Source organism: Lynx canadensis, chromosome B4 (genome assembly GCF_007474595.2).
Source record: "Lynx canadensis isolate LIC74 chromosome B4, mLynCan4.pri.v2, whole genome shotgun sequence".
Taxonomy (NCBI): Eukaryota; Metazoa; Chordata; class Mammalia; order Carnivora; family Felidae; genus Lynx; species Lynx canadensis.
Genome location: NC_044309.1, coordinates 102529596 through 102546160, shown reverse-complemented (window position 1 = coordinate 102546160; position 16565 = coordinate 102529596). Strand labels below are relative to the sequence as shown.

General features: G+C 34.9%; 1 protein-coding gene across 6 annotated transcripts in view; it reads left to right on the top strand.

Annotated features, from left to right (window-relative positions):
* Positions 1-16565, top strand: part of PPP1R12A (protein phosphatase 1 regulatory subunit 12A) — a 163618-nt gene that overhangs the window by 106994 nt on the left and 40059 nt on the right. For 3 of the 6 annotated variants that reach the window (XR_003970477.1, XM_030323292.1, XM_030323297.1), the window contains exons 10-14: positions 6461-6676; positions 8857-8951; positions 9760-9861; positions 10748-10915; positions 11311-11487. Coding sequence is in view for 5 of the 6 variants with exons in the window: in XM_030323292.1 (XP_030179152.1) it covers positions 6461-6676; positions 8857-8951; positions 9760-9861; positions 10748-10915; positions 11311-11487 (758 nt within the window). In the remaining variant the exon portion in view is untranslated. The remainder of the gene's footprint in view (positions 1-6460; positions 6677-8856; positions 8952-9759; positions 9862-10747; positions 10916-11310; positions 11488-16565) is intronic. The other 3 variants (XM_030323293.1, XM_030323294.1, XM_030323296.1) reach the window with 3 other exon arrangements.

Genomic DNA, 16565 nt, shown 5'->3' with positions numbered 1-16565 from the left:
GTTCATAGTAGTAGAAATGCATGGATTTCACTGGTACAGTTTGAATATCAGGAAACTATATGAATGATTTATCTTACCTTCTGTATTCCAGAGCTGAGGGCTTCTTGAAGTTAGGTAGAACTCATGTTCATAAGATCATAATTATGTATGCTTAAAAATGAAATTTTTCAGGGGCAGTCTCTCTGCAGAATTTTCAAGATGATTATCATGGTATAACTGGAGTCAACATAGGCTGCTTTAACTAAACTTTATTTAATTCTAGAGTTCTTCTATACTTCTTCAGTGATTACCAAACTTTAGCTTTTTTGATTTATTATCTGTTAAAGCTATAGGATTATCAGAAGTTCGCAAGAAGCTCCATCCCTCTGAAATATCTGGCCAAGAAAAACTGGCTCTCATTCTTTTGAGTATTTAGCTAAGCAGTCTCTTTCCTGCTATAGTCAAACAATTACAGTGGACTTCTTTCAATCAACTATATTTTTCTCAAGCATAGCCCCAAATTTAATAACTTAATTGCTCTTAATATCTGTTAGATTAACCTCTTTGCTATAAAAATCCTTGTTCAGAATTACTTCTGATTCTGTAATTAAATTGATCTAATAACAAGTGTTTTCTATGATTTGCATATTTAGAAACTCCACTTTATTCTCAATTTCAAGCATCATAACTTACTTGGAAGATTATATTGTTTCAGTCTTAAAACCTTAAGAGTTTTGTAGCCAAATTTTATTCAAATCAACAAAGTTGTGGTATACAGAAAATTTGAAGTATTATTTTAATGGATGGAGCAATCTTATTTATTTTGTATGACTTTTTAAAGCCTTTTATTTTGTTCAGTGATACTTTGTAATGTTGATTTAGCATTTTAATGTTTCTAAGTTGGTTTCAGGAATTTTCTTGTAACTTAGAGACCTAACAGATGAATTGCCTTAGATGAATTGTTAATCTGTAAATGCATCTTAAAAGATTTTGCAGTTAAGAATTCTATTTTTAGATTCTCACTCACTACTCTGCTTTTGATATTTGCACAGAGGTATGCTAAGTTTTGTTTTCTCCACCATTGCATAAACTATATATAAATACACACTCATACACTCATGGTAAGCAATAGATCACAAAACAGAAGCTCTAAAGCAGTATTAAATATCACTTATATTTTCTAACAACTCAGGGTGGCAGCTACAGAGAAACATAGATATATTTGCTTTAAATGATTTTCCCTTAAGTTCTTAACTCTTCAGCTAAAATTAAAGAATATTTCTGTAGCAGTAAGATCAGGCTTATGATTTGTGGAGATGTTTTCTATAATACCATCAGTTTGGTTTTATGATTTAAAATTTTAACAGTAGGGGTGCCTGGCTGGCTCAGTTGGGAGAGCATGGACTTGATCTTGGGTTCATGAATTCAAACCCCACGATAGGTGTAGAGATTATTTTTAAAAATAAGTAATCTTTAAAAAATTGTTTAGTATTTTTATTTTTGAGAGAGAGTGCGAGTGGGGGAGGGATATAGAGGGAAGGGAATAGGATCCAAAGCAGGCTCAGCACTGACAGCAGTGAGCCCAGTGTGGGCCCAAACCTATGAACTGTGAGATCCTGACCTGAGCCAAAGTCAGATGCTCAACCAGCTGAGCCACTCAAGCATCTCTAATCTTTAAAATTGTAACAGTAAGTTTATATACCCCTCTTTTGTCAAAATAAATATTTTTGGTTGGGGCTCCTATGTGCGTCTTGGTCAGTTAAGCATCCAGCTGTTAATTTCGGCTCAGGTCGTGATCTCATGGTTCATGAGTTTGAGCCCTGTATCGGGCTCCGTGCTGAGTATGGAGCCTGCTTGAGATTTTCTCTCTCTCTGTCTCTCTCCCCCGCCCTCCTCCCTGCTTGCTCTCTCTCTCTCTCTGTCTCTCTCTCTCTCAAAGTAAATAAAATAAAAAACTTAAAAAATAAATATTGTTTGGGATCTCAGAAAAAGATTGCCTACTTTGTTGTATGCACATAAATTCTGATAGGGTAAACTGTATTTACTTTACTAGATGGTAAAAATTCAGAATTTTCTTGGAATTAAAGGCTTTGGTTAATTGAATCCAATTATTAAGTATAATAATAATTTAATAAAAAACTACTGTGTACTGTGGTATATTGCAGTATGCCAGTAGAAGTGTACAAATACAGAATGATGGTTTAAAAATGAAAGAGATCATATTTGATTTGAGGTAATAAAATTAGAACATTTGAGATCTTGAATGAGTAAGTAGTATTTCAACTAGCAGGAGAGTTTATACAGTTTCCTGAAAGGAAAAAAAGAAACAATGTGAACAAAGTAGGGACAATGTAGAATCTTTTGCAGGAAAATAAATTGTTTAGTTTGATATCTAGAGTACATACACAAAGTAAAACAGGAATAGTAAAGCCAAATTGTGGAATGTCTTCATTTCTCTGGTAACATTTTTAGTTTGATGGATAGTAGAGAATCAGAAGATGTTTAAACAAGGCCGTGAAAGAATTATTCTTTATAGAATATAATTTTGGTAGCAACGTACAGGTGTATTTGAAGGTGAGAGACTAATTGAAAGACGATGTATTAGAAAATCATTGAAGTTGCCCAAGATGATAAAAAAATAAACTAGAGAAGTGGCAGTTCTTAGAAGGAGAAGAGTTTCTCCTCAGAAGGAGAGGAGTTTCAGAGACTTGGCAGCTAATTTATAAATGAAGGACGATGACAGAGAAGAAGTCTAACATGGCTATGAAGTTTCAAACAGGGAATTGAAGAAATTTATTGGTGCTACTAACAGAATTAGGGAACTGAGGGAGAGCCAGTTTGGAAATAAAGGTGTTTGATTTTAAGTATGTTGAGTTTCAGGTTCCAGTTGTAGTTCTAGATGGTCCATTCTCCAGGTAATTAGAAATTTAGGACTGGGAATTTAGGAATAAGACTCAACTAGAAATAATAAATTTGAAAATAAGCTGAGCACAGTTCATATTAAGCTTGAGGAAATAGAAAAGACCCTGTTCCCAGCCCTCAGAAGAAAGTAGAAAGAGAAGATGAGAGATCTGAGAACAGGCTCTTGAAATGCTTGTGTTGCAGGACTGTGCTGACAAAAGCAACAAGGCCAAGAAGGAGGGTGGGCAAAAGAGTAAGAAAGTCAAAACAGTGTCCTGTTACAAAAGCCAAAAGAAGAGTTTCAGGGAATAGGTATAGTTGAATATTTCAGAGATACTCATTTACAGACCAAGTAAAATTGAAAGGTACTTTTAAACACATAAACCAATAAATCCAAATTCATACTAGGCAGAATGGGGGTAGATCAGTCATTACAGTGCAAGAAATGTCCATTTTAAATTGCTAATACTGCTTCATTTTTCTCAACTCTAAAATAGCAGTATTAATAGTATTTCAGTGGGTGGTTGTAAGGATTAAACGAGATAACTCCTGTGAAGCACTTAGTTTAGGGACTGGCGGGAGTAAACATCTGTTAAATGTTAGCTTCTCTTATAACATTCAGTAAATGTTACGTTATCTATTTTATCATGGAGGCGTAACTTTGTTTCCAGTTTTGGGGAGGTTCCAAGGCAGGGATTAGCAAACCGTAGTCTGGTGAAACTGGCCTATTACTTGTTTTTGTGCAAGTTAGAATGGTTTTAATATTTTTTTAATTTATGGGGCGCCTGGGTGGCGCAGTCGGTTAAGCGTCCAACTTCAGCCAGGTCACGATCTCGCGGTCTGTGAGTTCGAGCCCCGCGTCGGGCTCTGGGCTGATGGCTCAGAGCCTGGAGCCTGTTTCTGATTCTGTGTCTCCCTCTCTCTCTGCCCCTCGCCTGTTCATGCTCTGTCTCTCTCTGTCCCAAAAATAAATAAACGTTGAAAAAAAAATATTTTTTTAATTTATTTTGAGAGACGGAGTGCAAGCAGGGGAGGGGCAGAGGAGGAGGGAGAGAGAGAATCCCAAGCAGGATCTGCACTGTCAGTGCAGAGTTCGATGCGGGGCTCAAACTCAGGAACTGTGAGATCTTGACCTGAGCTGAAATCAAGAGTCGGCTACTTAACTAACTGAGCCACCCAGGCACCCCTGGTTTTAATATATATTTTAAAAATTTTTCTAAATGTTTTTACTTATTTTTTTTTAATTTTTTTTAACGTTTATTTGTTTTTGAGACAGAGAGAGACAGAATATGAATGGGGAAGGGACAGAGAGAGAGGGAGACACAGAATGGGAAGCAGGCTCCAGGCTCTGAGCCATCAGCCCAGAGCCCGATGCGGGGCTCGAACTCACGGACTGCAAGATCATGACTTGAGCTGAAGTCGGATGCTTAACCGACTGAGCCACCCAGGCGCCCCTGTTTTTACTTATTTTTGAGAGAGAGAGACAGAGACAGACAGAGCAAGTGGGGGAGGGGCAGAGAGAGTGAGGGAGACACAGAATCCCAAGCAGGCTCCAGGCTCTAGGCTCTAGGCTCTAGGCTCTGAGCTGTCAGCACAGAGCCTAACGCGGGGCTTGAACTCACAAGCTGTGAGATCATGACCTGAGCCAAAGTCGGATGCTTAACCGACTGAGCCACCCAGGCACCCCAAGGTTTTAATATTTTTAAATGGTTGGAGGGGAAAAATCAAAAGAATATTTTGTAACCCAAACTTAAATGTCAGTATATCTAAATAAGTTTTATTAGAAACACAGCCACATTTATTCTCATGTATTACCTGTGGTTACTTTTGTACAACATTGTGGATGAATAGTTACAAAAGTGACTCTGTGGTCTGCAAAGCCTAAAATTCACAGTCTGGTCCTTTACAGAAAAGTTGGCCAATCTCTATTCTTGGATGGTCCCTGTGAGTTTAGACGCAGAAATCAAAAACTGGTCATCTCAGTGTCTGTATTGTTGTATAAAATGTTACAGAGATGCAGTGGAATCCTTTAATGTTTTGTTAATTTTTTTCACAGTGCCACTTGGCCAAAAGAAGTATTTGTTTCATTTACTAAATAGTTAGGTGCAAGTAAGTTAACAGTGGCAGTTTGTGCCGTGTCCAACAGATGTCACTGTGCTTTCTCTCAAAACTTGAAAGTATACCACAGCGCCCTTGTGATTTTATTCTGGCATCCCTGGAATGCCTCAGTGCACTGTATATCATGAGGCTATTTATGAACTTATTGATAGGAATTACTTACTAGAAGTACCAGAGATATCTTACCATCATAATAGTTTTGTCTATGAAGTAGCCTTCTGACATTCTGGGTGCTTAAACAAGCAGGCACTCTGAAATGCTAATTATATCAAACTTTGGCAATAAATATGGGAGAAAGTGTTTTTTCTTTTTTTTTTTTATTACCCATATCCTATGCTTATAGCAACTAGTTAGTTGCTATATTCACCCATCTGTTCTTAACTGTGGTTAAATATTTAAACAGTGAAGTTCATGAAATGAACTAGTTAAAGACAACAAATGTTTCATTTTTAGGGCTCTTGGAAACCTTGAAAATGAAATATTTGTACAAAAGAATAGTTTTTAGTTCAAATGTTAAAATTAATATTTGGTGGTAAAATCAAAAAGTAAGTTTAAGGCTATGATACTAAAAATATACTGAATTAAATATTCTAAGCGGAAGATAACATCATTTATTACTTTTTGTTGATTATGCTGGATTAAAAAAAAATTCTTAACCCAAGTATATAAATGAATAAAAATAAAATTCAAATACAGTAGTCTGTTCATTCAAGTACTATAATATTTGCTCCATATGCCTTTAATTGCTTTAGAAATTTCTTTATTAGATTCTTTCAGATTCTTTCTCTTATGCTAAATTAGATTTGTTCCCAGTTACTTTTAAGATTGGATCATTACCCAGTTATTGGGTTTTGTTACAAAATTCTTTTAAACAGAAAAAAGTATGTTTTGTTTATAACTTCCTTTTTTGTTTTGTGCTTTCAATCTTTATCTCTTTACCTGTCTTATTTTAATTGGCTTTAGTATGATTTCATTGCTCCTATCATGCCTGTGGTGGAATCAGTAGATCCTGCATCATGGAGGCAGGGCTTGCGCAAAACTGGCATTGTTCTTGTGCCCAATAAGGGTGAAAAATCCATGGTGAGGCATTCCTATGTGCAAGGATTTATGAGGTTACAATATAACAAGTTTAATATGAATATTGGTTCCAGAGATGCATGGTTTTAAAGTCCTTATGGTGTGCTCATTTCTGTCCTCTGTATTTGCATTATAATTTTCTGTGTGCTATAAAGTGTGGAGTGTGTTTTCTTAAATCTAACTTTTGGAAAGGTAGTTCTATTTTTTTTTCCAGTTTTAGATCTTTACATTTTTTACTAAGACATTAACCTACTTAGTAAAAGTGTTTTTCCTGAAACTATTAACTATAATTTCAGACATATTATCTGTAAATTTGTTATTTCCAGCTTAAGGATTGATCAGTGTTGATAATTACTTTTTCTTTTCCTTAAAAATAAAATAACAGTTTCCAACTTCAGCTACAAAAATTTCTCCCAAAGAAGAAGAGAGAAAAGACGAGTCTCCTGCATCTTGGAGGTTAGGACTTAGAAAGACTGGCAGTTATGGCGCACTTGCAGAAATCACAGCATCTAAAGAGGCTCAGAAAGAAAAAGACACTGCAGGTGTTATACGTTCAGCTTCGAGTCCCAGACTCTCCTCCTCTTTGGATAATAAAGAAAAGGTGACTTATTTCATCATCTGGTTTCTATCAACACTCTAATCATTTGTTTTCCAGGAACATGAAATCTGATAGATTTTCTACTTTGTGTCATTACTAAATTTGTGTATCAACTTAATTCACCTAACTTTTTTTTTTTTTTTTCAACGTTTATTTATTTTTGGGACAGAGAGAGACAGAGCAGGAATGGGGGAGGGGCAGAGAGAGAGGGAGACACAGAATCGGAAACAGGCTCCAGGCTCTGAGCCATCAGCCCAGAGCCTGACGCGGGGCTCGAACTCACGGACCGTGAGATCGTGACCTGGCTGAAGTCGGACGCTTAACCGACTGCGCCACCCAGGCGCCCCTTAATTCACCTAACTTAATGAATTTTACATGATAATACAAATAGACCTACCTTAAACAAATGTCAATATGGAATTATAGGCATACCTCAGAGATATTGTGGGTTTGGCTCCAGACCACTGCAATAAAGCAAGTCAAATGAATTTTTTGTTTCCCACTGTATATAAGAAATATATTTATATAAGGCACCTGGGTGGCTCAGTCAGTTAAGCGTCTACCTCTTGATTTTGGCTTAGGTCATGATCTCATGGTTGTGAGATTGATCCCCGCGTCAGGCTCTGTGCTGGGTGTGGAGCCTGCTTCAGATTCTCTCTCTTTTTAGGCCCTCCCTCTCTCTCCCGTATGTATATGTGTGTGGATACACACACACACACACACACACACACACACACACACACACACACACACATATATACATGTACATATATATATGTCCACATACACTCTAATTTTATGTATATTTTATACTCATATATATACTCATAAATTGTATATATATTTATGCTGTAGCCTCCTAAGTGTACAATAGCATTGTGTCTAAAGAAAATGTACATACCTTAATTTAAAAATATTTATATGCTGACCATAATTTGAGCTTTCAGCAAGTTATAATCACTGTAACAAATATGATAATAATGAAAAGGCTTGATATATTGTGGGAATCACCAAAATGTGACATAGAGACACAAAGTGAGCAAATGCTGTTGGAAAGTGGCTTGGATAGACTTGCTTGATGCAGGGTTGCAACAAATTGCAAATTGTAAAAACCACAGTATCTGTTAAGTGCAATAAAATGAAGTATGCTTCTGTAAGTACTGGGAAGATCAGATTTGCTCAAAAAATAAATTATGAAACTATACTTAATTAAACAAATGCTTTATTCCACTAGACAGTTTATAATAAAATATATTGGGGGGCATTTATTCTAGAATTTATTCTAGAATGTAATTATACTCGTAAGTTGCATTTATCTAGCATCTGCAGTTTTATATCTGCTACATCAAAAGCAACCTCCTTTTAGTCAGTAGTTTTAATAACTGTATTTGAAGGATAGTATTAAATTATATCAAATAGAATGTATGCAGTTTATTCAGATATATTTTATATTGCTGGATTATTTCTTTATTTCCAGCGCTTGTACTTTTTTTTCATATAGTTTCGTCCCTCTATTTAAAGTGTTTGTTTCTTTGTGTCAGAAATCAGAAATAGAATTTCTCATCAAGTAATTTTAAAGTTTTTTATTTTGTATAAATTGATTGCCTAATTATTTTCCAAGTACTTGATGCCAGTACAGTGGGAATGTATCATACCATTGCTCCTGCACTCTCAACTGGATTTGGATAAATATAACTTAAGTATTTTTTGTTTGGAATATTTTAACATTATATCAAAGTAATGAATAACTTACATAGCGTAAATAATTAGGACTTACCAGTTAACCATATTCGAGACCTTATTTCTCTGGAAAAAAATAAGAATATTTTATTATATTATACTGCATTACCTTACATAATCTGTTATAGAAAGTTAGAAAAAGTCATTAAAATGAGGAATTTTTTTCCTTATATTAAAATATTGTCTAATTCTAGATTAAAGGAGAAAGAAAAGAAAATCGGTTTGAACAGGCTGTCCTCTGGCACTTAAAGTATTTAACTATTAATAGACATTAATTTTAAAGAGTATAGGTAGGAGCTATGGAAATACTATAAAGTAAACTGTTATGGTTGTATAATTGTAATCGTATAATTGTACATTGTTGAATACTCTTTCCTTAGTACTTTTAGCGGTTCCTGTAATCACAGATTTATTTTTCACTCATTTTTTTTCCTGTTATGTAGGAGAAAGATAGTAAAGGAACTAGGCTTGCATATGTTGCACCTACAATACCAAGACGACTAGCCAGTACATCTGACATTGAAGAGAAAGAAAACAGGTGGATTCATTATGATTTGCTTTATGTTTTTACTATGAAATCTTTATTACCTAGCATGACAATGAAAACATGAGCATTGTTGTAACTCTATGGGATATATGGATTGTGGGAAAAACACCAAATAGAAGGTCCTGAGGAGATGCAGATTTGTATATTCATGAAATGGCAAAATCAAAACAAAACACATTGTAGTTGGGACAGTGGTGCCACATGAGGTCACAAACTAATCTAGTACAGACTCTCCAAATAGTTGAAACCTACAGAAAAGGAAAAAGAAAGGAGAAAAAGCTCTTAATCACTGTCAACATTTTAGTTTCTTTCTTCCTATTTTCAGCACATGGGGTATGAGAACTTTTAAATATAGTTGTAGTCATGTTATAACATCCAGTTTTGTGTCTTGACTTTTTCTTTTTTTTTTTTTTTTACCTCACATCTCATACGTAGTCTTACGTGTTCATACATATCTTCAGTAAGCGTTGGTTTTCTTCAATGCATTATGTTCCATAGAGTAGGTCTATTGAGGTTTAAGTAACTATTTCCCCTCTCCAAATATGGACATTTAAATTGGTATTTTATGATCATAAGTAAAACTTCTGTAAATATCTTAATTTTCCCCACTCTAGTTAGGATTATACCTTAGGGATAGAATCTTAGAACTGGAATTACTTTCATTTCTTAATAAATATTCCAAAGCATTTTCTTAAGGGATTTTACTAGTTTCTGCTTCTACTAATGTTTTTTAATAGACAGCTTTCTTAATCCTGTTTTAAAATTATATACCAGAATTTGAAAGATACTCTATTCACAGAGACTCAAGTTTACGAACGAGTAGCTCCTATACAAGAAGAAAATGGGAAGATGATCTCAAAAAGAATAGCTCAGTTAATGAAGGATCAGCTTACCATAAAAGGTAATATAATTCTTAAGTAACTTTTATGCATTCTTTTATAAAAATATGAGGCAGTTTGTTTGGAGCCCTCAATTTAATATCATTAAGAAAATACGTGCTTTCATTGTTTAAATAAAACGTCATTTAAAAGTCCAGAATATATATTTAGAGGTAGATGAAAATTTGTTTTTACTTTTATATATATTATGTATAATTAGATTTGATATATTAGGAAGCATCTTTTAGATTGTAGCATATTTAGAAGGAACTCCTTATATAATTGACTAGAGAAGTTGAAATAGATCAGTGTCTTAATTGATCTGGGCATTATTTAGTGACCTGGAAGTTTCCACTTTTCTTAGAACTCAGAGAGATGGTAATTTCTTGAATTGAAATGTTGGTAATGTCATATTGGAGAGGAGGGGGGACAAAAACCATAAATATTTTCTCTGTTAAAAACAACCAAAAAGAAGAGTAAAAGATGAGCAATTATAATATAGGCATGGGTCACTCCTAAGGATGTGACTCATTGCTAAAATACTTTTCTTCAAAAAGGTTGATCTTAACTTTCCCTGAGTAAAACCAGACCTAAGTGTTTTTCTCAGACCCAGCCTGGCATGACCATATGGTCTGTTAATAGTTCCAGAAACGTAAAATAACAGATCAGAACATGTTTGAGTCCTGTCCAGGGAGGTGGGAGGCAGTAAAATGATACACTACCAAATTAGTGAAATCATCTAGACTCTAGCAAGTTGTAGATGCAACTCTTGGTGCTGGAGCCGGTGGTGTATTTAGGAACACAGTTTTTTAGATTTTTCCTAGCCTTGTGTATCTGTGTAATGTATAGACATTAACTGTAGACTACACATACAGACACATCCTATATAGATATGACTCTTTCCTTCAGTTGCTCCTTTGGTAGAAGACAAGATGATTTGATTAGTTCTAGTGTTCCAAGCACCACATCAACACCAACAGTTACCTCTGCAGCTGGGCTTCAGAAAAGCCTGCTTTCCAGCACAAGCACTACTACAAAGATTACAACGGGTTCTTCCTCAACAGGCACACAAAGCAGGTGAGTCACAGATAACATTTTGTGTTCAGGCCTACTGTGTGCTTATGTATGTGCATGCATTTTTGTTTAGAAGATTGTGGGGCTCTGGATTTTTTCATTTACCTTTTAAAATTATTTACAAGCAAAAATTGGTTCCAAAAAGAGGCAATTAATGCATGTCTGGGGAAAAACGAAGTTCTTGAATTATTAACTTTTCTTGAATCAGGCTGCTTAAAATGTAAATTTCTCCCTTTGACAGCTCTGGGTGAGACTTCTGGTTCATAGTTCAAAGATGTCTTGCCTCATGTTTTAAAAAAATCCATCCCTGTAGTCACATGTTTCAGCTGCTAGAAAGTGCTTTCATTGTTTAGCTGTTTTCCTTTTCTCTTTTTGTGTTGCTGCTTATGATGCGATAGTACCTCAAATCGTTTGTGGGCTGAGGATAGTACTGAAAAAGAAAAGGACAGTGTTCCTACGGCAGTGACCATCCCTGTTGCTCCAACTGTTGTAAATGCTGCAGCCTCAACCACAACCCTGACTACAACTACTGCTGGCACTGTCTCCTCCACATCAGAGGTCAGGGAGAGACGCAGGTGTGTAAAGGTCCTAATAGAACTGCTGATGTATCTTGCCCAGTGCTGAAAGTTGTTTGTTTTGCCTTTTAACCTTGTCAAGTTGGTGACCATCTCTTCAGTAGATTAATAAGTGAAATAACCTGTATCAGCTCAGAACTACATGAACTGATGTAATTGGCAGTTACTAGCATTTAGGCTTGGTGACTCCCTCTGACAGAATAGATGTTTTTGTTTCAAGGAAGTGAGCCAGACACTTGTCTTCTTAGCCATCTTCATTTTTTTAGTGGTTGTTTTCATTCAAGATGGTTTTGTGATGAAGATCTAAACACACCCAGTCACACTTACGGAAGACTAGATGTAACATGACAAAAACATATTTTTCATTCTTCTGTTTCCTCCTATTATTAAAAAATTTGATGGATGTTAAACTGTTTTTGTTACTTTCGAGACTTTTCATTTTAAGATTCTCTTGAAGAAAGGCTTCTTGGGCATATGTGTAAACCAAATCATTTTTAAGCACTTTGAATATGTTCTCTTAGTTTTAATTCAGTACATAAAAGGGACTCATTAATTAAATATTTTAAAGGATTTATGAATTTATTTTGTGTGCTTAAATGTTAGGAGCGTTGCTCACTTCTTCATGCTGCTGCTAATTGGCTTGGAATTTCAGATGTGGAAAGGAACTTACCTCTTTTGTAATATCCTTGCTTTACATAAGAAACTAAGACTCAGAGATATTAAGTGACTTTTCCACTTTTATTTAATGAGAACTAAGGCGAGGCCCAAGATTACAGGAGAATCAGTCAAGTGTTTTTCCTGCTATAGCATGCATAGTTACTAGCTTTGAATTTTGTTTTTCCTCTTGAGAAAAAAAAAATCTTAAAAAACTAAATGTGACCTTTTTTGTATTTTATTCCTTTGAGATTAAATTAGCTACATAACTAGTGTTTTGATTTTTATTTTGTTTTGTTTGTTTACTAAAATACCAACCAGATTAACTTTGTCATAGTTCTGGCATGTAATGTTCATATACAGGCTTTGTCTCTGGTGCTTATCAAAGTACCTGGCCTGTAGTAAGTTATTAATATCCTTACAGTAATATTTGTGGTGAATATATGAAAAGTAACAAAACATTAAATTTTTAAATGTTAAACATTTTCTTTCCTATCATTGCATCTTTATTTTTTGTCAGCATGATTATGTTTTATTACTATTGCTATGGTAAGATTTAGTGATAGTTCTATAAAACCATTATAAGCAGTTAGCATTTTGTGATTTGAACACCAGTATAGGTCATACCATATTTTAATAATTCTTCATTTTTCTATACATTAATGTTAGTTTTAGGCTTTTGAGGTGTTTTCAAGTCAGACCACATAGCCAACAGAAATTAGAAGATCGTAGGCAGCCATCATTATTTTTGAGTGAAAATCAGTTTGAGGACTTTGCTTTTATGGAGTAGGGGAAGTTAAGGGGAAAAGGTTAGGAATCCTTGGTTTTTTACTCCTTTAATCCTAAGGTTAGAATGCTCTCCAGGTCAGAATTTCTTCTTCTGTAACATAAGTATTTTATGTATATAATTTTTAACTTTTAGACTTGTTGTTGGAAAAGTTGAGTTTCAGCTTCTTAGAATTAATCCTGGAAGACATTAGATTGAGAATTAAATATTTGGAGATATTAATAGAACAGAACAAATTTTAATAGCATAAGAAACAAAATGTATCTGTTGACATTTTCCCTGGTGTATGTTACAGAAATTTTGTTTGTCTTACTCATTTTCAGTGATGTTTGCAATAATAATGTTTGTGTTCTGTTTCACGTCAAGTAATTGTTTGCAGTTTTGAATACATTGTTGACCTCTTGTGTTTGTCTTTCAATTAAATTTTGTTAATGGTTTTGAAATGTGTATAGTTGAATATTTGTCCTCAAAATGTATATATTATGATTTAAGTATATATTGTGGCTAAAAAGATAAGTTAATACATCTATGCTATTTTAGGTATCCTCACATATATACTTTCAGATGTTATGCAAAGTTACCAAACTCACTATTAAATTCCACTATTCTATTCTTGAATTTTGTTTTTATTGATTAGGATTGGATGAGGATTTTCTGTTTTTGTTAAGATTTCCAATGGATTAATAGTGGTAGCAGAGTGGGAAGTAGAGAAGAAAAGTTAGCTTTAAATAGCATGATAGCAAATTCTTTCATTTTTTAAGTGTTTCTAATTCTCCAGTCTTTTCAAAATACAAAGCAGTATCTTACTAATAAGTTCAAGTTTGTAACATGAATTCATGTGGAACTGTTGCTTTGTATAATTATTCTCCTCCACCTTTTTCCCTTGGCTTAGCCAGCTTGCATTTGCTCATTTATCTTCCCTCTGCAAGGAAAAAAGCTGAATGAAAAAGAAGGGTTGTTTTCAGTTTTTTAAAGATGTTATTTGTTGATTACCCAAAATATAAATATTATAAATAAATATATTTCAACCAATAAATCAGTGGAATAATAAATAGAATAATTGGAATTATTAGAAAATCCTTATTTTAAAAATAATAACCTTTCAGTAGCTCAGAAAATTGTAAGCCATCTAAGACTACTAAGGAGTAAAATTATGTACCCTATATAGTTTTAAGAAAGAGATGTAGTATGATACAGTAAGTTAAGGCAGCAGTGGAGTTTGAGGGGCACCTGGGTAACTCAGTTTGTGGGATCAAGCCCCACATCGGGCTCTGCTGACAATGCAGAGCCTGCTTGGTATTCTCTCCCTCTCTCTCTCTCCTCCTCCCCCACCCACTCTTGCACTTTCTCTCTCTCTTAGAATAAATAAATAAGCTTTCTTTCTTTCTTTTTTTTTTTTTTTTAAGGCAACAATAGAGGAGAGCCTAGATGGCTCAGTCGGTTAAGCGTCCAACTCTTGGTTTTGGCTCAGGTCATGATCTCATAGTTTCATGAGTTCGAGCCCCACGTCAGGCTACCAGTGCAGAGCCTGCTTGGGATTCTCTCTCCCTCTCTCTCTGCCCCTCCCCTACTCACATTGTCTCTGTTTCCCTCAAAATAAATAAACTGGGGGGGGGGGAGGCAGCAGTAGAGTTTGATATATTCTGCTACCTTTTTGATCAGCTCTTTTTAATTAAACACAAAATATGTGAATTAACTTTCTTGTCTACGTTTAATTCACAGAAGTCTGCTCTATACAGGAACCCCAAGAGAGGAGAAGGAACTGAATGCCAGATGGGGACTCTTAAAATAATAGGAAACATATTGTATATTACAAATTGATAGGCTAGATTTTTATGCTGATTTGGAGCAAATGTAAGGAAAATTTAAATGAACAGAAACAGATATTATAAGTCTTTTGACTAGTAATTTTTATCCCCTTAACCTACATATGTTAAACCAGATATGATAGGTAGATTGAACTTTTATGGCAACTTAAAACTGTTGAAAAAGTAGTGAGGCTCATTTGAAGAGAGTGTGCTGGTTGATTAGTTCTGTTTGCAGAACATGGGGATTAAAAGAACAAATGGCAATGCAGATTTCCCTGTCGTAAACTATATGTGAAAATTTTGACCATTACATAGAGGAGTCAGATTCAGTAGTCCATGTTCATGCTTACTTTCAGAGCAGCCCTTGAAATACTGAAGTGATACATGCAGCCATCTGAGCTGTTCTAGTTTTTCTGTTTAACCAGATTTGCTACCACATTAAGGTTTCATCTTCTTTTATTCTTTTCTTCTCCTCGTCTGGGAGAAGTCCAAAAAGCAATACATTGCATAGGGACAGTGGATGCATAAATAAGTACCAAATGAATCGCTAAAAAAAATGGCCATTGGGCCATATTTTCCAAATTAATGTTTCACAGAGCACTTTTCCACATGTAACAGGTGTACCATAAAAGTATGTTCTACTTAATAATCTTAGGAAATACATAGTTACAGTTAAACAGGTTTCTTCCTTGGTTCTTCTCAGAGCCTTTAACATGTTGTGATTTTCCTGGAGATGGTTAGAATGTATAGCATTTTCCAAATATGTATAGCCAACTTCCAGAATAAACAAGCTCCTCACTCTATTCTGGAATTAATTTTCTTAAACTAAACCTGTAATAACAAGTTTACTGTTACTCTTTTTCACCTTTAAAATGACTTGTCCCAGAGAAATCACTGGAGTTGTTACAAAAGTAGGGAATAACGGTTGTATCTAAATAAAAAGCTTAAAATTCACAAGAGTTCATATACAGACAGGATGAAAATTAAAAAATAGTAGGAGAAAGAGAAGTATCAAGCTTAGTGTAGCTTGAGCATTCTGGGCATCAAGAGGGCAGGCATCCTAACCAGTTGTATTCATCTCTCTGGATCTGTGCATTGGTACAGATGAAGCCATATGTTGCAGAATCTCTAAAAGAAAGTCAAACTAAAGAAATGCTGGTAACTAAAATGCTTTATGTACCCGGGGCACCTGGGTGGCTCAGTAAGTTAAACATCTGACTCTTGATTTCTGCTCAGGTCATGATCTCATGGTTCGTGGAATCGAACCCTGCATTGAGCTCGGCACTGATAGCATGGAGCCTACTTGAGATTCTGTTTCCCTTTCTCTCTGCTTCTCCCCTGCTTGCTCTCTGTCTCTCTCTGAAAATAAAAATAAACTTAAAAAGAAAGAAAGAAAGTTGTATATAGTGAATTTTTTCCTTGCCCTACACTTTTAGGAGGACAAATTAAAAGCAACAGACCAAATAATTAGAAATATAATTTTTTAAAACATTAAAATTTTAGGGGCACCTGGCTGGCTCAATGGGTTAAGTGCCTGACTTCGTCTAGGGTCATGATCTCATGGTTTGTGAGTTGAAGCCCTGCATCAGTCTCTGTGCTGATAGTGCAGAGCGTGCTTGTGATTCTGCCCCTCTCTCTACCCTTTCCCACTCATGCTCTCTCTCTCTCTCAAAATAAATAATTAAACTTAAAATGAAACTTAAGGTTATAAACTTAAATCTGTACCAGTATTTTCATAGAAACCAAATTTGGTAAAATAGAACTCTTCAATGCTTGAATCATGTGGGGTGTGCCCGATTTGTGAGATATATGTAGTGCTAGTGTAGTAG